The 27,222-nt window shown below is 41.2% G+C and overlaps 1 protein-coding gene across 1 annotated transcript; it reads right to left on the bottom strand.

Annotated features, from left to right (window-relative positions):
* Positions 1–893: 893 nt before the first annotated feature.
* On the bottom strand, positions 894–25,326 carry LOC139409072 (CREB-regulated transcription coactivator 1-like). Its single transcript, XM_071153753.1, has 14 exons — positions 25,164–25,326; positions 15,602–15,718; positions 14,936–15,061; positions 14,645–14,706; positions 14,262–14,356; positions 13,656–13,732; positions 13,530–13,573; positions 12,991–13,214; positions 11,602–11,750; positions 5,671–5,895; positions 5,282–5,380; positions 1,911–1,997; positions 1,561–1,735; positions 894–1,270 (listed from the first exon to the last, which is right to left on the bottom strand). The coding sequence occupies exons 1-14, from the start codon at positions 25,287–25,289 to the stop codon at positions 1,059–1,061; spliced, it is 1,818 nt and encodes a 605-aa protein (XP_071009854.1). The 5' UTR covers positions 25,290–25,326; the 3' UTR covers positions 894–1,058.
* Positions 25,327–27,222: the final 1,896 nt, after the last annotated feature.

The following is a 27,222-nucleotide window of genomic DNA, read 5'->3' as shown; positions in this document are numbered from 1 at the left end:
AGTTTGAGCAGTGGCTTCTTCCTTGCAGAGCGGCCTTTCAGGTTATGTCCATATAGGACTCTTTTTACTGTGGATATAGATACTTTTGTACCCGTTTTCTCCAGCATCTTCACAAGGTCCTTTGCTGTTGTTCTGGGATTGATTTGCACTTTTCACATCAAAGTATGTTCATCTCTAGGAGACAGAATGAGTCTCCTTCCTGAGCGTTATGACGGCTGCGTGGTTCCATTTTGTTTATACTTGCGTACTTTTGTTTGTACAGATGAACGTGGTACCTTCAGGCGTTTGGAAATTGCTCCCAAGGATGAACCAGACTTGTGGAGGTCTACATTTTTTCCCCCTGAGGTCTTGGCTGATTTCTTTTGATTTGCCTATGATGTCAAACAAAGAGGCACTGAGTTTGAAGGTAGGCCTTGAAATACATCCACAGGTACACCTACAATTGACTCAAATGATGTCGATTAGCCTATCAGAAGCTTCTAAAGCCATGACATAATTTTCTGGAATTTTCCAAGCTGTTTAAAGCCACAGTCAAATTAGTGTATGTAAACTTCTGACCCACTGGAATTGTGATACAGTGAATTATAAGTGAAATATTCTGTCTGTAAACAATTGATGGAAAAATTGTGTCATGCACAAAGTAGATGCCCTAACCGACTTGCCAAAACTATAGTTTAACAAGAAATTTGTGGAATGGTTGAAAAACGAGTTTTAATGACTCCAACCCAAGTGTATGTAAACTTCTGACTTCAACTGTATGTGTATGTGTGTGTGTGTATATATATATATATATATAAATAAAACGCAGCAGGCTAGCAAAGCTCTGACCAACCAACAATCTCATTGGAAATGACAGCAATGCCCTTCCCAAACCCAACAAGTCATTGCATGTCCTTCTCTACAATGGTTTTTGATGGCATATTATTTAAAAGGACTTGAGGGTGAGATCAGATAGCTGAATGGCCATGAAACTGGGGAGATGATTCACCCCCACCATGCCTCGTTTCCCTTTCTTACCAGGGTTATTTTTTGTTGTTGGCCACAGCCAGTATTCTGCATTACAACCTGTCCACCCTGAACGTGTCCTCAGTGGCAGGGTCAGCCAGAACCATGTCGGGGTCATTGAGCATGTGCAGTCCATCCAAGGTGAGAGGGTCGATCTTCAGCTCGTCCAATGGGAAGGGAGAGTCCGCATCGAAGCTGACATCTCCAACACCAGCCAGTGAGTTGGTTAACTCCTTAGAGAGGCTGGGTGGAGACTCACCTGTGACTAAAATACAACATTTGGGAAAACATTTGACATTTGTAAATGAAAGCAGCTGCTAGATAACTACCAATATTATTTAAGTAATAGTCTTCACTCAAAGAATCTATAAGAGAAAAACGAAATACAATTCACTTAAACAAAATACATGTTTTCCTTATACTGGCCAACCTTCATAAAACAATTGACTATAATCAAGCCAGGATGAATGAATCCCTTTATTAGGTGTGTACAGAGCCTAGACTAAGTTAAATTACATGACAGGCTCACTAATTGGCTCAGCTGCTGCTCAGTACCTGTGAGAATGATGTTAGGGATGTTGCCATGGCTACTGTAGCCCAACTGCTGGGAGTCATGCAGGTTGCTCCCTGTAAGGCCCATCATAGCTGCTTGTGTGTAGTTGAGGGTGGAGCACTGGCTGTATAGGCTATTGGAGCTGATGGGGTTTTCAATCATATTGAACTGCTCGAGCTAGGCAAGTGAAAAAAAATATACACATTTAATAAGTAAAGTTAGGTAATAGAATATAGAGATCAGGCACTATTTCTAATATGGATACATTTAGGGGGAAAAGAGTTGCAGTGAAAATAGAGAATAGAGTGAATAGAGTGAAATTCATGTCCTAGTTTGATGTGGGTTAAGTCACCTGGTGGGAGAGAGCATTGGTCTGCCGAGATGCTAGCTGCGGATCGTAGAACGAATCCCCAAATATACTGCCCACCACCGGAATGTGCTGAAAGAGACATTTGACCACTGATTAGAGTAAAAATAAATGGGTGATGGAAACTAATAGGCCTACAGCTAATCAGTACAGCCTTCTTCTTGGGTATCTGAGGGATATAAGGGAACAGTAGTCATGAAACATCACAAAAAAGCACAAGCATGAGGCAATCCACAAGCTAGTCAATTCAAGCACCGTTAAAAAAATGGCTGTTAATGACTGCACAGACACTAGCATCTGACAACACTTTATTATGCCTATTCAGACCATGTTTTAAAAATGAACCATAGAATGCATGATTCATAAGAGCCACATCCACATAAAATGTTTCAGCAGTAAGATTTGATACAGCTGAACAATAACATTACAAAAATCAAGAGCAATAGGCCTTGTTTAGAAAAGAGAAATAATAATCACAATATAACTGCAGAGTGAGCCATCTTGTCATTTTTAGAGGGATGAGCTAGCAAAACAGTGTTGGAGCGGTAGCTATTAACAAACTGACTGCAAATAAATGCAAGTGACTTTTGCTAGCTAGCTAGGCTAACTTTGGGGTGAAGTTAATTCGTTTCTGCAGCTTCTCTCTGCTAGTAACACGGTTTCATGCCTTTAAATCGGACTTGTGACGTATCCACTTTTTAAGCATAATTACTTGCTAAAGTTTGGCAATATAACAAAACAAATGTTGGAATTCAGATATATAAAAAAACAACAATAAGTAGAACATACAGTATATAAAGCTACTTTCCCAAGGAAGATCACATTACTGTAGCCAGCTGTAATATATGTAAAGGTAGGATCTTTCACAGAAACAGCAGCAAACAGAACAAAAATATAAACGCAATATGCAACAATTAACTATTTACTGAGTTACAGATCATAAGGAAATCAGTCAATTGAAATACATAAATTAGGCACTAATATAATAGATTTCACATGACTGGGCAGGAGCACAGCCATGGGTGAGCCTGGGAGAGCATAGGCCCACCCACTGGGGAGCCAGGCCCAGCCAATCAGGACTTCAAAGGGACTTCATTACAGACAAAACAGAGGATTATTTCTATCAGCTATTTGGGTGGCTGGTCTCAGATAATCCCACAGGTGAAGAAGCCAGATGTGGAGGTCCTGGGCTAGCATGGTTACACGTGGTCTGTAGTTGTGATGCCGGTTGAACGTACTGCCAAATTCTCTAAAACGACATTGGAGGCGGCTTATGGTAGAGGACATTCCTGCAGTCAGCATGCCAATTGCACACTCCCTCAAAATTTGAGACATCTGTGGCATTGTGTTGTGTGACAAAATTGCACATTTTGGATTGGCCCTTTGTCCCCAGCACAAGTTGCACCTGTGAAACGATCATGCTGTTTAATCAGCTTCTTGATATGCCACACCTGTCAGGTGGATGGATCATCTTGGCAAAGGAGAAATGCACACTAACAGGGATATAAAACAAATTTGTGCACAAAATTTGAGAGAAAAGCTTTTTGTGCATATGGAACATATTATTTCAGCTCATGAAACATGACCAACACTTTACATGTTGCGTTTATATTTTTGTTCAGTATAGAAAGAGTTAAACCCATTTCTCACACCTGAAACAGCCTTGTTAACAGGATATTTCCGCAAAAATAAATCATGTCAACAGGAGACAACCAAAGCTGCTACAAACAGGTTGGACTATCCAAAACTAAAATGAATCATAATTAAGGTTCCAGGTAGGTGCTACATATTCACAAGACATACACTACATGGCTAAAAGTATGTGCACAGCTGTTCGTCGAACATCTCATTCCAAAATCAATGGGCATTCATATGGAGTTGCACCCCCCCCCCCTTTGCTGCTATAACAGCCTCCACTCTTTTGGGAAGGATTTCCACTAGATGTTGGAACATTGATGCAGGGACTTGCTTCCATTCAGCCGAAAGAGCAGTAGTGAGGTCGGGCACCGACGTTGAGCGATTAGGCCAGGTTTGCAGTCGGCGTTCCAATTCATCCCAAAGGTTTTCGATGGGGTCGAAGTCAGGGCTCTGTGCAAGCCAGTGCAAGCCAGTCAAGTTCTTCCACACCGATCTCAACAAACCATTTCTGTATGGACCTCGCTTTGAGCACAGGGGCATTATTCATCTCATATGCATACGTATATACTGTACTCTATATCATCGACTGTATCCTTATGTAATACATGTATCACTAGCCACTTTAAACTATGCCACTGTTTACATACTCATCTCATTTGTACATACTGTACTCGATACCATCTACTGTATCTTGCCTATGCTGCTCTGTACCATCACTCATTCATATATCCTTATGTACATATTCTTTATCCCCTTACACTGTGTACAAGACAGTAGTTTTGGAATTGTTAGTTAGATTACTTGTTATTACTGCATTGTCGGAACTAGAAGCACAAGCATTTTGCTACACTCGCATTAACATCTGCTAACCATGTGTATGTGACAAATAAAATTTGATTTGATTTTTTGATTTGATTTGTCATGCTGAAACAGGAAAGGACCTTCCCCAAACTGTTGCCACAAATTTTGAAGCACAGAATGTTACTGTTTGCTGTAGCGTTAAGATTTCCCGACACTGGAACTAAGGGGCCTAGCCTGAACAATTAAAAACAGCCACAGACCATTATTCCTCCTCCGCCAAACTTTACAGTTGGAACTATGCATTTGGGGAGGTAGCGTTCTCATGGCATCTGCGAAACGCAGATTTGTCCGTCGGACTGCCAGATGGTAAAGTGTGACAGCTGAGCAGTTGTTGCTCCTAGACGTTTCCACTTCACAATAAAAGCACTTGCAGTTGACTGGGGCAACTCTAGCAGGGTAGAATTTTGATGAACTGACTTGTTAGAAAGGTGGGATCCTATGACGGTGCCACGTTGAAAAGTCACGGAGCTCTTCAGTAAGGCCATTTTACTTTCAATGTTTGTCTATGGAGATTGCATGGCTGTGTGCTCAATATTATACACTCGTCAGCAACAAATGTGGCCGAAATAGCCCGAATCCACTCATTTGAAGCGGTGTCCACATACTTTTGGCCATGTTGTGTACATTTGGTTCAAGCAAAAACACAAAAAGCTGCTATGCGACAACACTCAAAGACCTGAGCCAATATGATAAGCAGACATCGAGCAGTGGTCTGGAGGAGAGGAAATGGGGGTGGGATTGCTGACACCATGGATGGGAGCGAGAGGCTGGGATGAGTAGCAGCTGGACCAATTACAGCCAATTCCAGGCAAAAAAAACCCTCCCCCAACAAGGCAACTTGGTGGTTTCGCCCTTACTTGAGGCGAGCCGCCAGGGGAGAAGCCTGGGGAGAAGCCTTGATTGGAGACTGGGGAGGTTGGAGACTGATTGGCCGGAGAGCCTGTCTGATTGCGGTACTGTTGGAGGGAAGAGTGTTAACCGGTGCAGAATTTCTAAACACTAGCAAGAGCACACAGAGAAAGTCCCAAGGACAGTCTGGGGTGGGCTCAGTCTTAAGCAACTACTACTACACCATCTATCCACAGACCAGTTCACTTCCAATGAAAAAACACAAAAACTAAAAGCAAATCAGCCATTACTGAAGTGAACCAAACTTTGTAGAAGCTAGAATTTCACTGGGTATGAGTAAGGAAGTTATCAACAGTCAAGGTACTGACAAGCAGGAAACTCAATTCAACAGACTCACCGAGTTGACGTTGATGCTTGCGGGCGTCTGGATCTGGCTGTCCGGGGAGGACTGGGTGGCTGTTGGGGCAGTGGTGGTGGCCAGGGTGATCAGCCTGATGCCCTGGGGCAGGGCCTGCTGCTGCAGGTCATTGAGCACTTGAGCCTGGGCCTGAACTGTCAGCTGGCTAAAGAAAGCATACTGGGATAGCTGTTGCTCCAGAGTCAAGGCCTCCATCGCCACTGCCTGATAAATGATACACAAAAACAACTTTACCAGGCTAAAGAGACCAAGATTTTGGGGCGAAAAAATTAAAACAAGGTATCTGACAGTGTTAGGACAGGGTTACAGTATCTAGCAAAATAGTGTAGGAGCAGTTGATAAATTAAAATGCAATTTGTTTTAGTAAGTTAGCTAACTAACAGGTGAAACAATTAACTTATTTACAGTTAGGTAACTAACGCACCGCTCTTTGTTAGCAGTGTTTTCCACTAATGTCGGCTATACACACATTTTCAGCCGCGTACTTTTTCCACTTAAAAAGGTGCACTAAGCAGAAATCGCTCCCCCATTTCCTGGTTGCAAAAATGCTAATAGTTCACCTCATTTCAGTTTGTGTGTGACAAAAAAAAGCGAGTATAGCGCAGAGAATTATTGTACCATCTAAACCGTTGTGAAATATATTTTCCATAACCAAAAATATTATATTTTCAGCTGTTTGACACTGGTGTTAAAAACCGAAAGACGCAAAAACAAAACTTAAAAACGGGATGCACAGAAATAGCGCACATAGAAAATATCTACCACTTCTTAGACTTGCTTTCAATAAGAATGAGAGTTTTATATTTCACAATTTTACACATTTCTATGTGAATTCTATGTGAATTTGGTCAGGTCGCCCAAAAATGTACACACACACTGCAGTTTTAAATTAAACAAAGCCACTTTTTATCATTCGCAATTGTGTCGCACTGACTGAATAAAGTCAATCTCATATCCTTGTCATGCATAAATCATACAATGTAGTTATACACGGAGTGTACAAAACATTAGGAACACCGTTCCTCAGAACAGCCTCAATTTGTCGGGGCATGGACTGACTACAAGGCATCAAAAGCGTTCCACAGGGATGCTGTCCCATGTGTCAAGTTGTCTGCATGCCCTTTGGGTGGTGGACCATTCTTGATTTTTTTTTTAGAATGAATGACATACTGTAATTCACAAAGAGAGTTGCAAACACTTGCAGAAATTATGTCACTGATGTCGATCTCTCTTCTCTTAACATGTATGGACCCAGAACTTAATTGAGCATCTCTTCTATTTATTTTAGAGATACATTTTTTTCAGGGGATCCTGGCTGGCTACTTTTTCTATAGGGGCTACTCCGTGTGCGCTTGTTGAAAACATTGCGCTAAAAAAATCTATTAGACATTTTTGACAGTCTTCCAAAGTGTATTAGTAAAAATGAACTGGTTTAACATACAAGTGACTGCCAAAAATAAAGGAAACACCAACATAAAGTGTCTTAGGCCATTGGGCCACCACGAGCCAAAACAACTTCAATGCATCATGGCATAGATTCTACAAGTGTCTGGAACTCTATTGGAGGGATGCAACACCATTCTTCCACGAGAAATTCCATCACTTGGTGTTTTGTTGATGGTAGTGGAAAACGCAGTCTCGGGCATCGCTCCAGAATCTTCCATAAATGTTCAATTGGGTTTAATGCTAATCAAACTATTCAGTGACCACTCGTGCCCTGTGAATGGAGGATTGATCACCCTACGGGGACATAGCCATGGGAGCCAAATATAATAATCTTCCCAGCATTTTTACACATGACCCTAAGCATGATGGGATGTTAATTGCTTAAATAACTCAGGAACCACACCTATGCAGAAGCACCTGCTTTCAATATACTTCCCTCAATTACTTGTGTTTCCATTATTTTGGCAGTTACCTGTACATGACCTACAGTATATCTTCAAGCAGTATATAGCACCCAGACGAAGACTTAAAAATAAAGCAAATATGAATCACCTTTTGCTGAGCTTACATTTTCCTCCAATATACACTGAGTGTACAAAACATTAGAGGAAACAGGCTATTTCCATGATATACACTGAACAGGTGAAAGCTATAATCCCTTATTGATGTCACTTGTCAAATCCAATCAAAATCAGTGTAGATGAAGGGAAGGAGAAAGGTTAAAGAAGGGTTTAAGTCTTGGGACAATTGAGACATGGATATCGCATGTGTGCCATTCAGCGGGTGAATAGGCAAGAAAAATATTTGAAGTGCCTTTGAATGGGTTATGGTAGTAGTTTGTGCCAAGAACTGCAACGCTGCTGGGTTTTTCCACACAACAGTTTCCCGAGTGTATCAAGAATGGTCCACCACCCAAAGGACATCCAGCCGACTTGACAACTGTAGGAAGAATTGTAGTCAACACAGGCCAGCATCCTGTGGAAAGCATTCAACACCTTGTAGAGTCCATGCCCCGATGAATTGAGGCTGTTCTGAGGGTGGGTGGGGGTGAAACTAGGGCTGTTATGGTGACCGTACTATCGCATCACTGGCGGTCACTAGTCATGACGGCAGTCAAAATCCACATGACCGTTTAGTCACGGTAATTAGGTGTCTCCAAGCTCTGATGCTGCTGATGGTCACTAGTAGCCTACCAAACGTGCTAACTGCCTGGTACTCAACACTATTGGCTCTCTAATCACTCTGACATCAATGCAAATGTAATCGAAAATCTAATCAAACACTTCATGAGAGCCCATGAGCTCATGTTGCGCAACATTTCTTTAGGCTATGCAATTGCATGAGGAAACAGAGTGATGGCCTCTACTAAAAAGAGGATCCCATCAGCTTTCTATAGGCTAGGCCTACTATATTTCTTTCTCAACTTCCCCAATACTAAGCACATTGCTTCTCTTTACAACAGGAGTATAGCCTACCAGGCTGGCATGAAAATGGACCACAGGAAAAGCGTCCAATATTTTTTTTCTCGCTGCCCGTTTCAAGACGGTGCATGATAATGGTCCATTCTAAATCAAAATACATTTAAAATATATGCTAAATAATATATGTAAAGGCAAGATTAAATCAAGAATATTGTGATGGTGACAATATTAGCCCATCACTTGTGAATGATGCTCAGTTTAAGGTAAGAAACATGCATGTTTTTTTGGGGGGGTGGCAAATTTTTCAAATCACACCTCATGTAGCCTAGCCCATAACCCTATATGTTTTGATAAGGTTTGTATCACATTAAAGTGTCCAAATAACCTCTTAAAATTAATCACATTACTCCGCTTTGGAACGGGTGTAGAGCCTAACTGGCATACACACACATCGCGTGCGTTTCATGTTTGGGGGAGATCATTTTCACCATAAAAATGTACCTTTATAATAAAAGCACTACATGCATAATGGCATTTGTGGAATAAGTTCTGCCCAGAAATTTGCTATAGGATTGAGGTCAGGGCTTTGTGATGGCCACTCCAATACCTTGACTTTGTTGTCCTTAAGTAATTTTGCCACAACTTTGGAAGTATGCTTTTGTCCATTTGGAAGACCCATTTGCGATCAAGCTTAAACTTCCTGACTGATGTCTTGGAGATGTTGCTTCAATACATCCACATAAGTTTCCTTCCTCATGTCACCATCTATTTTGTCAAGTGCACCTCCTGCAGCAAAGCACCCCCACAACATGATGCTGCCACCCAGTGCTTCACGGTTGGGATTGTGTTCTTCGGCTTGCAAGCCTCCCACTTTTTCCTCCAAACATAACAATGGTCATAATGGCCAAACAGTTCCATTTTTCTTTTCATCAGATCAGAGGACATTTCTCCAAAAATGTGCAGTTGCAAACCACAGTCTGGCTTTTTTTATGGCAGTTTTGGAGCAGTGGCTTCTTCTTTGCTGAGCGGCCTTTCAGGTTATGTCGATATAGGACTCGTTTAACTGTGGATATAGATACCTTTGTACCCGTTTCCTCCAGCATCTTCACAAGGTCCTTTGCTGTTGTTCTGGGATTGATTTGCACGAAAGCACCTTCATCTCTAGGTGACAGAAAGCATCTCCTTCCTGAGCAGTATGACGGCTGCGTGGTCCCATGTTTATAATTGCGTACTATTGTTTGTACATATGAACGTGGTACCTTCAGGCGTTTGGAAATTGCTCCCAAGGATAAACCAGACTTGTGGATGTCTACAATTTTTTTCTGAGGTCTTGGCTGATTTATTTTGATTTTCCCATGATGTCAAGCAGAGGCACTGAGTTTGAAGGTAGGCCTTGAAATACATCCACAGGTACACCTCCAATTGACTCAAATTATGTCAATTATCCTATCAGAAGCTTCTAATGCCATGACATAATTTTCTGGAATTTTCCAATCTGTTTAAAGGCACACTGAACTTAGTGTATGTAAACTTCTGACCCCCTGGAATTGTGATACAGTGAATTATAAGTGAAATAATCTGTCTGTAAAGAATTGTTGAAAAAATGACTTGTGTCATGCAAAGTAGATGTCCTAACCGACTTTCCAAATCTATAGTTTGTTAACAAGAAAGTTGTGGAGTGGTTGAAAAACTAGTTTTAATAACTCCAACCTAAGTGTATGTAAAAGTCCAACCTCCAACTGTAGGAAGTTCTTTGTTAACCGCTCAACACAGAATAGCCTCATGTTTGCACTCCCTCAAATTGTTTAGAGATAATAATATTTTGTATTAAATTCAGCTATGTTCAATTGTATTCTTTATACTATAAAATAATGCCACGGAATTCTAAGCAAATCTTGTCTGCTAATTAAACTAGTGTAGCCCACAGCCATATGGCATAGCCAGATCAGGACCTCACATAACGTTGGACTAGTAACCGGAAGGTTGCAAGTTCAAATCCCCAAGCTGACAAGGTACAAATCTGTCGTTCTGCCCCTGAACAGGCAGCTAACCCACTGTTCCTAGGCCGTCATTGAAAATAAGAATTTGTTCTTAACTGACTTGCCTAGTTAAATAAAGGTTAAAATTACAAAATTAAATAAGGACAACTCAGAGTATTCGATTCTGTTCTTCTGAAAAATACTATATTTTCTTCATAGCATGCTTCTTTAGACCTGTCTAAAATAAATAATGAATTTATTGTGAAGTTGTAGGCTATATTACATGGATTTAATATACTTTTTAAAATGTACATGTTCCAAGGTCTACACCAGTGGCTAGTAGGCTATGCGTGGAAGCCAGGAGATGCTAAATTTCTTTATGTTAATTAGGGTCAATTACCGTGAGACCGGCAGTTATTTGATTGACAATCACCGGTTGACAAAATTTCATGACCGCCACAGCCCTAGGTTCCAAGGCATATCCGGAAGGTGTCCTTGATGTTTTGTACACTCAGTATTACAAGATTGGCTGAATATCTTGTGAGGATCTAGGTTTTGCCCAGGATGTTGTATAAAGATTTTCTTAGGTCATGGTCAGAACAGGTAACAGTCGAGACTGGATTATTGTTTTCCATTTGAAAGTAGCTCACACTCGGAGCATTGTGATCGAATGCCTTCTTTGAGCAATTGAAAGCACTAAATTACTTGAGGGATATTTGCTAGCCGAGTCATTCCAGGAAACAAGGCCAAACTACATCTGCCAGGAAGTGCATGCTCACCTCCAAATTGGGATTTAGCCATGTACGAGAAAAATACTTCCACCAGTGCTCCTTTTGAAGTTAAGGTTGAGTTATAATTTAATTTCCGTCTACATAGTTGTTTAGCCAACTCCAGCACTATTATAAAATGTGCCCTATATAAAAAGCCAACCCCACGGACAATCGGTAGAGCAAAGTTAAAATATAATTGTATTCAACAAGGGACGTTTAGGTTTTTGTCCATGTAATAATGCTTAGCCCTGCTGTCCAGGGATTGGATAGCATGGTAACGTTGGGTCTACTCACCTGGATGTTGAGAGGGGGCGACAGCGTGGGGGAGAGCTGCTGCGGGGACTGCTGTGGCTGGGGGTCTGCATTGAGGGTTAGGGGGATCAGGGTGGGCTGCCTACGCTGGGCCGAAACAGTCATGGTAGGCTGAGAGGTGGTAGTGATCCCTGCCAAGACACAACAGGACAGGCACAAGTGACTTCTCTGAAGTACAGCAAAACTCATTCTGGGCATTGCAGTGCAACATAACATTTCTGCAATGTACATTTCTGCAATGCTACGCAACATTTTTCACAACTACATTGAACAGATTTTCTAGTGAATTGTGCTTTATCGGACTTTGGCAATCGTCTACATATGCCAATCACTATGTAATAAAGTACCCACCCATCTAGCGTTCCTAAGCTTGGAAAATGCAGTTTCTTTATTGAATGAATGGTTCTTCCTCAAATACACTACATGTAATAATTTATAATATTTTACCGAGTTACCCGTAGTCTCGCTCTCTAAATTATCTTATCTGGAAACAGCTCTGGTGGACATTCCTGCAGTCAGCATGCCAATTGCACGCTCCCTCAAAACTTGAGACATCTGAGGCATTGTGTTGTGTGACAAAACTGCCCATTTATTGTCCCCAGCACAAGGTGCACCTGTGTAATGATCATGCTGTTTAAGCAGCTTCTTGAAATTCCGAACCTGTCACTTAGATGGATTAGCTTGGGCAAAAGATAAATACTCCCTTGCAAATCAAATCAAATTGTATTTGTCACATACGCCATATACAACAGGTGTGAACCTTACCGTGAAAGGCTTACTTACAAGCCCTTAAACAACAATGCAGAACAAGAAATAGAACTAAGAAATGATTTACTAAATAAACTAAAGTGATTTGTAAAAATAAAATAACAATAACGAGGCTATATACAGGGGGTACCGGTACAGAGTCAATGTGCGGGGGTAGAGGTTAGTCGAGGTAATGGGGGGGGGGGGTCAATGTAAATAGTACGGGTGGCCATTTGATTAATTGTTCAGCAATCTTATAGCTTGGGGGTAGAAGCTGTTAAGGAGCCGTTTGGCACTAGACTTGGCACTCCGGTACCGCTTGCCGTGCGGTAGCAGGGAGAACAGTCTATGACGTGGGTGACTGGAGTCTGACAGTTTTTTGGGCCTTCCTCTGACACCACCTAGTATGTAGGTTCTGGATGTCAGGAAGCTTGACCCCAGTGATGTACTGGGCGGTACACACTACCCTCTGTAGCGCCTTACGGTCAGATGCAATACCAGGTGGTTACAGAACTTGCTTGGTGCTTTAATGAAAATCCGTAGAGTATCCTTGGTTACATTTTTATCTGAATATCATATACACTTTTAAAATTTGCCACATTCATTTCGCCATCGATGACTTACCGTGGCTGGCAGCACTGATGCCGAGGTGGGTGAGGTTGGTGGTCAGGTTGCCTGTGCTGTTGGATGAGCTAAGGGAAGGAAACGCCACAGTGTCGTCTGGATCCAGCGGAGTGGGCAGCGGTGGGGGGAACTGGATGTTGGTCAGATCAGGCAGGGAGCCTCCCGTATTGAGCGTGGCCGGGATCAATGACGTGTTCACTTCCTGATCTGGTGATGGAAATATACTAGAGGGGAGAAAGAAAAATTTATACATATTTCCTAAAACAGCACTAGGCAAAAGAAAATCCATTATAAAATTAATTCTATTGGTTGGTTTTTATGAATGATGACATTTCTCGTTGTTGTGTGTGTGTTGAAATAACAGCTGCTAGTCATTTGGTGTCATAGGTCCTCTCTCACACAGACCCATGTTCTCTCCATCTTTGGACATAATATATTCTAAGCATGCCCTGAACAGCTCTTTCTCACAAAGCACCTTTCTACATGGTACGGTCCTGCCGGAGCACCATATTCAGATGAATGATGCGGCAATTACTCACTTGATCCCAGGGACTTCGCAGGACTTGGTTCTTGATGAGTCATTCTAGAGTGAAAGTACACTCAGTAAAAATAAATAAACAGTGAGCAAGCACTGATACAACTAGGCTACATGTCCCCTCCTTTACCTTTTTGTTATCCCACTGTGTATCCTTGTCTGCATCTGATTCAGACTCCTCAGTCCCAGGCACTGTAAGCAGCAGCACTAAATGGGGAAAAGAGTCAAATAAATGACAATTTAAGGTACTAAGCTCAATTCAAATCAACCCACATTGCAGTATTTTCAGTGTAGCATTCTTCCTGTAGTGAAATGAAACTGCATAATCGTTTTGGGGACAGTAAAAACAACAGGTAGCTAGATACTTTTCAGAAGACCATATTATAGCTATATTTTCACGTGTCAATTTCCATTGAGACCATTCCCAGAGGAGATAAGTTCCCTTCAAGAAAATGACTTTGTTTAGCACAATATAATTCAAAATACTACAACAATCTTTCCCTCATCAGTAAGCAGTGGTTGGTTGAACACAAATCAAAATGTGATCGCTTCACCGAAAGAGAATAGCTGCTCCAACATGGACAAAAACTGTTAGTGGAACACAACACCTTCATGTCATAAATTATCCAGACGATTTCCCAGTGGGCTTATCCTTTCATGGACATGTGGATTCAAACATGAATAAATTGAATCAATTGAAGCTGTTCCTTGTCCATGTAACTGAATCCTCCATTACCTCGTTTAGGCTGTAGCTCTTGTGATCCCCCTGCAAACGCATCCTGGGGCACAGGGTTCATGGTGTTCTGGTGTAGTGCTGAGTCAGAGTTTGTCCTGTGGCATTAGAACGAAGGAAGGTCAACAAAATGTCTCTGTGACCCCTATTCCTCAACCTCATATCTGGCATGCTATGTCAGACTCTGGGTAAAAAAAAAAAAAAATCAGTTCAATTGAGCATGCCATTTCTATTTGAAAAATTGAAATTTACAAAGACATTGCATGTACTGTGTTTTTCCTGAATGTAGATGAAATTGCTAAAAAAAATTAAAAATAAAAAATACATTTAAAAAAAAACTCGTTTATTATGATTTTTTTTTAAATAGGAGGACATTAATGACATACCTCCTCCAACTGGTATCCGGTGGGGGTGAGAGGTACACGGAGCTATAGGGGCAGCTGTCAATGTGGACCTCAGTTAAGGACGAAAATGGCGGTGCAATATAAAATCAAACCTAAATAATTGAATGGTCAAGTTAACGATCAGCATTCATCTACTGAAGTGTAAAGTCTAACTCTAAGCATGATCTGACAATGACACACGCCGTTTTAAAACAAGTACTAATCAAGTCAAAAAGTTTTGTAAAAGACCATTCTGTTCAAATCCAAAATAAGCTGAGTGCAGACAAAGGATATCTGGCGGCCATGTTTGTCCACAGAGAGGGGCCGGCGATGGGGCGAGGTTATACGGTTCCGATCGCGGTAAACACGGTCCACCAGCCCGTGATGCCTGTTCGACCGGCTGGTGTCCAAAGCGGAATTCTGGACAGGATTAGCAAAAATCAACCAAACAAAGAAAAATTGGGCATTTGAAAACACACAAAAAAAAAGTAAATTAAAATGTATTGATATAATATGGTGCAAATGTATTCATTTCAAAATGGGTCAAGCTATGGGCCCTCATACTCAAGTTAGCAAAAATGTTTAAAATAAATGGAAAGTCATGATATAGAAAGCAATGACAAAGGCTCCTTGTATGTGTTTTTTAGGAATCTTTTTAAACATTTCAAGATGGGGTGAGAGTGTCTGAAACTCAAATTTAGCTTTCTTCTGAGACTTGGTTTTCCAGACAAATGCTGTGGATCAATACTGATACGGCAGGGCGAGTCTTCAAAATTGTAAACTACTAAAGAAGTCTCTTGAATTGGATTCTTGTTAACAATATAGGGTAACGCAAGGGTGAATCTTAGCCTATCATGGAAGCTCTGAAAGATAAAAATTTCCCTCAGGTGAGATTTAATTGTTGTATCACGCAAATTAAAAACAACATTTTACCAACTGATAGAGAAGCTGTGAGCTCACCTGAAAAGGCAGGTCAATGTTGCTATTTCCAATCTGATTGACATTGGGCAGTGAGCCTCCATAGTACTGTCCACGATTCTGCCCTAGTTGCAAATACTGGGTCTTCTGTAACTGCAACTGTGCAACGTAAAATCGTATGAAAGCATGAATGGATGTGTAAACTGATACATGAAGGATTACACACAAAATATTGATAGAAAACGTTCCACAGTGCTAAAGATAGAATAGACCACATCTAAAAGGCCAGATGAGATAAGACATAGGTTAATATGGGCCCGTAAATTGTTCATATCTTAATTGATTCGAGGCAGTATCAAGTTTGTGCAATGTCAGCAATGTGTGGACAAAGTCCGTAGGCCTAAGCCAAATTGCTGGAGGGTGTCAATCTCATAAGGAAAGACATCACTGTGTAATGATGGATACTTGGATTTGTCAAATGGTGTTTCTATTTTTTCAATTAGATTTGTAAAAAATAATAACTAATAATAATACTAATAATAATAATAATAATAATAGCCATGTTGTAAAACCACAACATAAATCCATTCTGTACTCCTAAACCATTCCTTTATGATATTCATAATGGGTAGGTTCACCACCAAACACCTGGCAATAACTACTAAATGTTTAAGATCACCAATTGCTTTAATGAATTGCATGAATGATGGATTAAACAAAGGCCTGATTTTATGGGGATGAATAAACAGACTAACATGGACATTGGCCTTTTTAAATCAGGCCGACAAGAATGATTTCCAGTAACCAACCAAAACGAGTCAATTATTTGCATTGCACGCATTACTAAAAAGGTCTACAAGAGGATAGTTGATCCCATGTTATCAGTATCTGCCATCAAAGTTCAAACCTTGCAAATCTGTCAAACCTCAGCATGCACACACACATTAGGTGCTGGGGAGGGGGGTTTCTTAGGTGCTGTCAAAGCAGCTATTAAAAATACAGCATAGTCCTACTGTTATTACTGTTCCAGATGGCTGATAGGAGTTATTAGGTAGGTAAAGTTAAGCATAGCACGGAGAATTTGACCAAATTCCCGACTTGGAAGACAATGTGTCTTCTAAACTTCCACGTCTAGTTGCAGGGGATTCGTTTGAATTTAGATAATGCTCAGTTAAAAATAAATAAATAAATGTTTTACTACATGAAGTAATCTGAAAATGTGTATGCCACCATCTTGTCCATTTCAAATCTTCTCTCACTGATCGAGACAAGTATCATCAGGATATGAAGCACTATTTTAATTTAACCTTTAACTAGGCAAGTCAGTTAAGAACAAATTCTTATTTTACACTGGCCTACCCCGGCAAAAACCTCCCCTAACCAGGACGATGCTGGGCCAATTGTGCGCCGCCCTATGAGTCTCCCGATCACGGCCAGTTGCGATACACCCCGGGATCGAACCAGGGTCTGTAATGACACCTTTAGCACTGAGATGCAGTGCCTTAGACCGCTGTGTGCAAAGCTGTCATCAAGGCAAAGGGTGGCTACTTGGAAGAATTTCAAATATATCTTGATTTGTTTAATCATTTTTTAATAATTCCATAGTTGATGTCTTCACTATTATTCTACACTACAGAAAATAGTAAAAATAAAGAAAAACCCTTGAATGAGTAGGTGTGTCCAAACTTTTGACTGATACTGTATTTATGTATGTATACAGGACCAGTCAAAAGTTAACACCTTTTCATTCAAGGGTTTTTCTTTATTATTTTCTACATTGTTGAATAATAGGGAAGACATCAAAACTATGAAATAACACATGGAATCACGTAGTAACCAAAAAAGGATTAAATAAGTCCAAATATATACAGTGGGGCAAAAAAGTATTTAGTCAGCCACCAATTGTGCAAGTTCTCCTACTTAAAAAGATGAGAGGCCTGTAATTTTCATCATAGGTACACTTCAACTATGACAGACAAAATGAGAAAAAAAAATCCAGAAAATCACATTGTAGGATTTTTAATGAATTTATTTGCAAATTATTGTGGAAAATAAGTATTTGGTCAATAATAATTTCTCAATACTTTGTTATATACCCTTTGTTGGCAATGACAGAGGTCCAACGTTTTCTGTAAGTCTTCACAAGGTTTTCACACACTGTTGCTGGTATTTTGGCCCATTCCTCCATGCAGATCTCCTCTAGAGCAGTGATGTTTTGGGGCTGTTGCTGGGCAACACGGACTTTCAACTCCCTCCAAAGATTTTCTATGGGGTTGAGATCTGGAGACTGGCTAGGCCACTCCAGGACCTTGAAATGCTTCTTACGAAGCCACTCCTTCATTGCCATTGTCATGCTGAAAGACCCAGCTACGTTTCATCTTCAATGCCCTTGCTGATAGAAGGAGGTTTTCACTCAAAATCTCACGATACATGGCCCCATTCATTCTTTCCTTTACACGGATCAGTCGTCCTGGTCCCTTTGCAGAAAAACAGCCCCAAAGCATGATGTTTCCACCCCCATGCTTCACAGTAGGTATGGTGTTCTTTGGATGCAACTCAGCATTCTTTGTCCTCCAAACACGACGAGTTGAGTTTTTATCAAAAAGTTATATCTTTGGTTTCATCTGACCATATGACATTCTCCCAATCTGCTTCTGGATCATCCAAATGCTCTCTAGCAAACTTCAGACGGGCCTGGACATGTACTGGCTTAAGCAGGGGGACACGTCTGGCACTGCAGGATTTGAGTCCCTGGCGGCGTAGTGTGTTACTGATGGTAGGCTTTGTTACTTTGGTCCCAGCTCTCTGCAGGTCATTCACTAGGTCCCCCCGTGTGGTTCTGGGATTTTTGCTCACCGTTCTTGTGATCATTTTGACCCCACAGGGTGAGATATTGTGTGGAGCCCCAGATCGAGGGAGATTATCAGTGGTCTTGTATGTCTACCATTTCCTAATAATTGCTCCCACAGTTGATTTCTTCAAACCAAGCTGCTTACCTATTGCAGATTCAGTCTTCCCAGCCTGGTGCAGGTCTACAATTTTGTTTCTGGTGTCCTTCGACAGCTCTTTGGTCTTGGCCATAGTGGAGTTTGGAGTGTGACTGTTTGAGGTTGAGGACAGGTGTCTTTTATACTGATAACAAGTTCAAACAGGTGCCATTAATACAGGTAACGAGTGGAGGACAGAGGAGCCTCTTAAAGAAGAAGTTACAGGTCTGTGAGAGCCAGAAATCTTGCTTGTTTGTAGGTGACCAAATACTTATTTTCCACCATAATTTGCAAATAAATTCACTAAAAATACTACAATGTGATTTTCTGGATTTTTTTTCTCATTTTGTCTGTCATAGTTGAAGTGTACCTATGATAAATTACAGGCCTCTCATCATAAGTGGGAGAACTTGCACAATTGGTGGCTGACTAAATACTTTTTTGCCCCACTGTAATATTTGAGATTCTTCAAAGAAGCCACCCTTCGCCTTGACTGCTTTGCACTCTAAACCATCTTCATGAGGTATTAATTAATGAACAGGTGTGCCTTGTTAAAAGTTAATTTGTGGAATTTCTGTCCTTCTTAATGTGTTTGAACCAATCAGTTGTGTTGTGACAAGGGAGGGGAGGCAGGGTAGCCTAGTGGTTAGAGTGTCGGACTAGTAACCAACCGAAAGGTTGCAAGTTCAAATACAAATCTTACGTTCTGCCCCTGAACAGGCATTTAACCCACTGTTCCTAGGCCGTCATAGGAATTTGTTCTTAACTGACTTGCCTAGTTAAATAAAGGTAAAATAAATAAAAATACAGAAGATAGCCCTACTTGGTAAAAGACCAATTCCATATTATGGCAAGAACGAGAGTCCGTCATTACTTAAACATTTCAAGAACTTTGAAGGTTTCTTCAAGTGCAGTCGCAAAAACCATCAAGTGCTATGATGAAGCTGGCTCTCATGAGGATTGCCACAGTAAAGGAAGCTGCTGCAGAGGATATGTTAATTAGAGTTACCAGCCTCAGATTACAGGCTACCACAGCATTCTGCAACAATACGCCATCCCATCTGGTTTGGGCTTAGTGGGACTATCATTTTTCAACAGGACAATGACCCAACACATCTCCAGGCTGTGTAAGGGATATTCGACCAAGAAGGGGAGTGCTGCATCAGATGACCTGGTCTCCACAATCACCCGACCACAACCCAATTGAGATGGTTTGGGATGAGTTGTGCCACAGAGTGAAGGAAAGGCAGCCAACAAGTGCTCAGCATATGTGGGAACTCCTTCAAGACTGTTGGAAAAGCATTCCAGGTGAAGCTGGTGGAGAGAATGCCAAGAGTGTGCAAAGCTGTCATTAAGGAAAATATATTTAGATTTGTTGAACACTTCTTGGTTACGACATTTTCCCATATGTTTTATTGCATAGTTGATGTCTTCACTATTATTCTACAATGTAGATAATAGTAGAAATAAAGAAAAACCCTTGAATGAGTAGGTATCCAAACTTTTGACTGGTACTGTATATATTTATACATGAAGTGTACAAAACATTATGAACACCTGCTTTTTTCATGACGGCTGTGATCCGTTATTTATGTCACTTGTTAAATCCACTACAATCCATATAGAATAAGGGGAGGAGACCAGTTAAATAATGATTTTTAAGCCTTGAGTGCATGTACTGACATGTACAGTCGTGGCCAAAAGTTTTGAAAATGACAAATATTAATTTCCAAAGTTTGCTGCTTCAGTGTCTTCAGATATTTTTTGTCAGATGTTACTATGGAATACTGAAGTATAATTACAAGCATTTCATAAGTGTCAAAGGCTTTTATTTACATGAAGTTGATGCAAAGAGTCAATATTTGCAGTGTTGACCCTTCTTTTTCAAGACCTCTGGAATCTGCCCTGGCATGCTGTCAATTAACTTCTGGGCCACATCCTGACTGATGGCAGCCCATTCTTTCATAATCAATGCTTGGAGTTTGTCAGAATTTGTGGGTTTTTGTTTGTCCACCCGCCTCTTGAGGATTGACCACAAGTTCTCAATGGGATTAAGGACTGGGGAGTTTCCTGGCCATGGACCCAAAATATCCATGTTTTGTTCCCCGAGCCACTTAGTTATCACTTTTGCCTTATGGCAAGGTGCTCCATCATGCTGGAAAAGGCATTGTTCATCACCAAACTGTTCCTGGATGGTTGGGAGAAGTTGATCTCGGAGGATGTGTTGGTACCATTCTTTATTCATGGCTGTGTTCTTAGGCAAAACTGTGAGTGAGCCCACTCCCTTGGCTGAGAAGCAACCCCACACATGAATGGTCTCAGGATGCTTTACTGTTGGCATGACACAGGACTGATGGTAGCGCTCACATTGTCTTCTCAGGACAAGCTTTTTTCCGGATGCCGAAAAACAATCGGAAAGGGGATTCATCAGAGAAAATGACTTTACCACAGTCCTCAGCAGTCCAATCTCTGTACCTTTTGCAGAATATCAGTCTGTCCCTGATGTTTTTCCTGGAGAGAAATGGCTTCTTTGCTGCCCTTCGACACCAGGCCATCCTCCAAAAGTCTTTGCCTCACTGTGCGTGCAGATGCATTCACACCTGCCTGCTGCCATTCCTGAGCAAGCTCTGAACTAGTGGTGCCCCGATCCCGCAGCTGAATCAACTTTAGGAGATGGTCCTGGCGCTTGCTGGACTTTCTTGGGCGCCCTGAAGCCTTCTTCACTACAATTGAACCGCTCTCCATGAAGTTCTTGATGATCCAATAAATGGTTGATTTAGGTTAAATCTTACTGGCAGCAATATCCTTGCCTGTGAAGCCCTTTTTGTGCAAAGCAATGATGACGGCACGTGTTTCCTTGCAGATAACCATGTTTGATAGAGGAAGAACAATGATTCCAAGCACCACCCTCCTTTTGAAGCTTCCAGTCTGTTATTCGAACTCAATCAGCATGACAGAGTTATCTCCAGCCTTGTTCTCGTCAACACTCACACCGGTGTTAACGAGAGAATCACTGACATGTCAGCTGGTCCTTTTGTGGCATGTCTGAAATACAGTGGAAATGTTTTTTGGGGGATTCAGTTCATTTGCATGGCAAAGGGGGACTTTGCAATTAATTGCAATTCATCTGATCACTCCTCAAAACATTCTGGAGCATATGCAAATACTACTTGCCATCATACAAACTGAGGCAGTAGACTTTGAAAATTAATATTTGTGTCATTCTCAAAACTTTTGGCCACGACTGTATGTGTAACTGATAAATGCACACACATGCACACTACATGTTTTTAAATGTACTGTATGTAAATTGTAACGTCTTTTGTCAGTAATTACTTTTCGTTATGTGTCGGATCCCAGTAAGACTAGCTTTCACCATTGGCGTCTGGGAATCCTAATAAATAAAATCAAGAATGGTCCAGCTTTCGACACCTCAATATTATGAAGGTGTTGTTACTTGTGTGTACACTCAGTCTGTGTGTGTAATATACACACACACACAGCAAAAAAAGAAACGTCCTCTCACGGTCAACTGCGTTTATTTTCAGCAAACTTAACATGTGTAAATATTTGTATGAACATAACAAGATTCAACAACAGACATAAACTGAACAAGTTCCACAGACATGTGACTAACAGAAATGGAATAATGTGTCCCTGACAAATGGGGGGGATCAAAATCAAAAGTAACAGTCAGAATCTGGTGTGGCCACCAGCTGCATTAAGTACTGCAGTGCATCTCCTCCTCATGGACTGCACCAGATTTGCCAGTTCTTGCTGTGAGATGTTACCCCCCTCTTCCACCAAGGCACCTGCAAGTTCCCAGAAATTTCTGGGGGGGAATGGCCCAAGCCCTCACCCTCCAATCCAACAGGTCCCAGACGTGCTCAATGGGATTGAGATCCAGGCTCGTCGCTGACCATGGCAGAACACTGACATTCCTGTCTTGCAGAAAATCACACACAGAATGAGCAGTATGGCTGGTGGCATTGTCATGCTGGGGGGGGGTCATGTCAGGATGAGCCTGCAGGAAGGGTACCACAAGGGAGGAGGATGTCTTCCCTGTAACGCACAGCGTTGAGATTGCCTGCAATGACAACAAGCTCAGCCCGATGATGCTGTGGCACACCGCCCCAGACCATGACGGACCCTCCACCTCCAAATCCATCCCGCTCCGGGGTACAGGCCTCGGTGTAACACTCATTCCTTTGATGATAAGCGCGAATCTGACTATCACCCCTGGTGAGACAAAACCGCGACTCGTCAGTGAAGAGCACTTTTTGCCAGTCCTGTCTAGTCCAGCGATGGTGGGTACGACACATAGGCGACATTGTTGCCAGTGATGACTGGTGAGGACCTGCATTACTCCAGGCCTACAAGCCCTCAGTACAGCCCCTCTAAGTCTATTGCGGACAGTCTGAGCAATGATGGAGGGATTATGCGTTCCTGGTGTAACTCGAGCAGTTGTTGTTGCCATCCTGTACCTGTCCCGCAGGTGTGATGTTTGGCTGTACCGATCCTGTGCAGGTGTTGTTACACGTGGTCTGCCACCGCGAGGACGATCAGTTGTCCGTCCTGTCTCCCTGTAGCGCTGTCTTAGGCACAGTACAGACATTGCAATTTATTGCCATGGCCACATCTGCAGTCCTCATGCCTCTTCCTTGCAGCATGCCTAAGGCACGTTCACGCAGATGAGCAGGGACCTTGGGCATCTTTCTTTTGGTGTTTTTCAGAGTCAGTAGTAAGGCCTCTAGTGTCCTAAGTTTTCCTAACTGTGACCTTAATTGCCTACCGTCTAAACTGTTAGTGTCGTAACGACTGTTCCAAAGGTGCATGTTTATTAATCGTTTATGGTTCATTGAACAAGCATGGGAAACAGTGTTTAAACCCTTTACAATGAAGATCTGTGAAGTTATTTGGATTGTTACGAATTATCTTTGAAAGACAGGGTCCTGGAAAAAGGGACGTTTCTTTTTTTGCTGTCTCAGGGAAGCTGAACATGTGCCCCATGGTATGGGCAGACATAAGCTACGGACAATGAACACAATTACATTTTATCGATGGCAATTTGAATGCACGCAGAGCCCGTGACGAAATCCTGAGGCACATTGTTGAGGCGATTGCACTTTTCAGCATGATAATACATGGCCCCATGTCACAAGGATCTGTACACAGTTCCTGGAAGCTGAAAAAGTCCCAGTTCTTCCATGGCCTGCTTGGTCACCAGACATGTCACCCATTGAGAATGTCTGGGATGGTCTGGATCAACGTGTACGACAGAGTGTTCCAGTTCCCGCCAATATCCAGCAACTTGAAGAGTGGGACAACATTCCACAATTAACAGCCTGATCAACTCTATGCAAAGGAGATGTGTCATGCTGCATGAGGCAAATGGTGGTCACACCAGATACTGACTGGTTTTGTTTTTTAAGATATGCATCTGTAGGTCACAGACATCTGTATTCCCAGTCATGCAAAATCCATAGATTAGTGTCTAATGAATTTATTTCAATTGACCGATTTCCTCATATGTTCTGTAACTCAGTGAAATCTTTTAAAATTGTTGTTTGTTGCGTTTATATTTTTTGTTTAGTGTATTATAAAGATCAGTCCTTTCAGCAGCCCAGATTATTTATTTATAAATACCATCATTGGATGGTTTGGCAGTAGGGTTTAGGCCATAGGCCAGCATATTGAAAATATAGAAAAAAATATTTGCCTGGTAATGTGTATGTCTTAGCATTTCCTAATTTCAAACGAACCCCCTGTAACTAGACATGGAAGTTTAGAAGACACGTCTTCCAAGTCGGGAATTGAGGTAGTATCCCAGTTAACGGTTGGTAAAAAATGATGTGCTACACTTAACATTCCCTACCTACAATAACGCCTACCAGCCAGCTGGAACAGTAATAATGGTCCGACTAGGCGATATTTTTTTTTTTTTAGCTACTGTCAAAGCAGGGTTGGTACTTTGCAAACATGCAAACCCATTGCCTGACAAGCATGGGAAAACAATTGACTGGGGAATTATGTCAAAATGGCTTGTGGTGATCTAGCTATGGTGGATGTAACTCCATTGCGTTGTCAACATTGGAGTTAGCGAGATGTATCCTCCTAGCTACTGCGGTGTTCTGTCAGTGTCAAATACACACCAGTTTGACTGAGTCAGTCGAACTGTGCTAGCTAAACATGTTCAGTTTTCATTGCAAATTGTAGATGGTAACGAACTAGCTAGCTAGATAGTATCGATATCTAGCTTGATACTCTGAACCTTTTGATGTTTATGATGCATGGCAATTTGACTATGTATGAGCAGGTGCTTGCTAACTATAGAGCCTAGTTAGCTAGCCTATCTGGCTGCTCACCATACCTAGCAAACGTCAACAAAGACAGTTCACTACACTAGCTGGCTAGCTAGGTTAAAACGTTTGCAAAATAACGCCCCAATATATAATGGTTATCAGAATACAGCTATTTAACTGCGAATGCAGTCAATCGGCTACTTTTGCTTGCCACTGCCAGCTGGCTAAAAACAAGTTGTCATAAAAACGTGCTAACGTTACTGGCTAACTAGCCAAGCTGCATACAGTAATTAATCAACAAAACAAGGCACTTACCCGTGCAGCTCTAGTGATGTTTAGGTCTTTCATCACTTCTTCGAAAGCCGCAGTCTCCTCCGCCTGTTTCTGATTATGTAAAGCGATTTTCTCGCTAAATTTACGTGGATTGTTTGAGCTCGCCATCTTTTGCTGTTCTTCTCAATGGGACATTACGCACAACGCTTGGATACGATGGTTTGTCGTCATTACGCGCGTGCTGTAAATGATGCTATGAAATTAAAAATACAAATGTAAATGTCTAGCTAGCTACATAACATATCGCATACTACATGCCATTTTCTATTTTCTGGAAATCTAATGATGAGTATTATCACATCATTAAATCAGGACTTACCGTGTGTATTTGATTTGTATGTTGGGCTCTGTGGGCTTTCACAGCAAATTAGTTTGGAGCGGTTCGGTTCGTTTGGACTGGTGTGAACACTATCCGCACTCGAGCGCACCGTGGTTCGCTCAAAAAGGTTGGTCTCAGTCAGATTCCGTTCGTACCTTGGTGCGGTTCACTGCAGATGAGAACGCAGTCCGGACCAAATACCAGAAAATAACCAGAGGCGTGCAGTATTGATTGTTTGACTGCAAGCATTTGATGACATGCAAACAGTACCATAACTTGATCTGTTGAACATTATGTGGGTAGCAGCGAATTTATGGGTGTAAATTGTGGGGAGACAGGGCTATACCAGGATAGGCAATGTGAAACCACCTGGACCAAATTAAGAAAATACAATTTAACAAATAATCGAAATCTGATTCGAACTATAGCTCAGAACTACGCGTGGGAACGCCTTAAAATATGTCAAAGGACAATTGTTTAAAGGGATAGTTCACTTAAAACTATATTTTAGTATATTGTTCATTAGTACAATCCAAAAAAACTAAACATATGTCAGCAGTGAAGTTTTCAAGAAGATAGAGCACTTTCAGTAAGCAAAAACTGTGACGACGATTAATGATGATGATGCTTTGCAGGAATGGTTAGGTTGACAAAATTTTAAAAAAACTGGAAAACAATTTATTTCTTGAAGTTTTATTAAAAGCCACTCAATATCCGAACTACAAAATGAACTGAGTGAACAAGGTATCACCAGAGGGGGACCCCACACATACACACACCTGTTCTGTCAAAACCATGGATGGCAAATTCACAGACGCACAATAGGATTACAAATTCGCCACAGTATCCTTTGAAGTAGATACAGAAAGTAGGAAGGACACATGGCAGATATGTGCATGCTACTTTTTCGAATATTTACTAATCATACATTTTTTGGGGTACAAATAAAGATATTGCTCTACCAAAGTTGAAATACCAGTAATGGATCAATCAAATCCTTGGAATTGTATCAGGGTCATGATGAACAGAGATAAACTGAAATGGCCTATACCAAATTGATCAGTTGTCTAGTAGGCCTATAATTGACTGACAGGAAATATTGGGATTCATGTCCTTGTGACATTTACAGTGATGTTGGAGTTTAAATGCACAGTATTTAGCTAAATACAGGGTATGGTCAAGTATAGAAAGGCAAAAATAGTACCTCATATAAACCATACATTAATTATGAATAATCTCATAAGTGCATGTTGTCCTCTGACACACATTTAAAGCATAAATCTCTGGAGCAAGGGCATTTCTCAACATCTTATTCAATAGCATTTTCTGTAAAAAACACTAACACAAATGACAAAAGGATTAGTATGCTGATCACACAAAAAAATGTGTCAATCTACATATCACATCTGTATTACAGTACTGTATAAGAAAGAGGAAGAGCTCATAAGATTAAACACATTCTGGTACGGACTTGTATTTCACAGTTTCACTGACGGGTCAAGTAGAATTTTCTACGATTGGGAATAAGGTTTCACTTGTCTTCAATTTACATTAAACTGCCATCCCACAAAGATTTTTGTTGTTCTTTGAAAAATGATACATTCATTTACAACACCTGAATGCTGTTTTCAGTTCATGTAACACCTTTAATTAAAGCTGGAATCCATAGCGGTGAAATTGAACACATCAGTTTGCGATATTACAACAACAGACATTACTTCA

This window comes from Oncorhynchus clarkii, chromosome 5, assembly GCF_045791955.1.
Source record: "Oncorhynchus clarkii lewisi isolate Uvic-CL-2024 chromosome 5, UVic_Ocla_1.0, whole genome shotgun sequence".
NCBI classification, from domain to species: domain Eukaryota; kingdom Metazoa; phylum Chordata; class Actinopteri; order Salmoniformes; family Salmonidae; genus Oncorhynchus; species Oncorhynchus clarkii.
The sequence above is the reverse complement of the archived record's forward strand: the minus strand, read 5'-3'. Positions and strand labels throughout refer to the sequence as shown.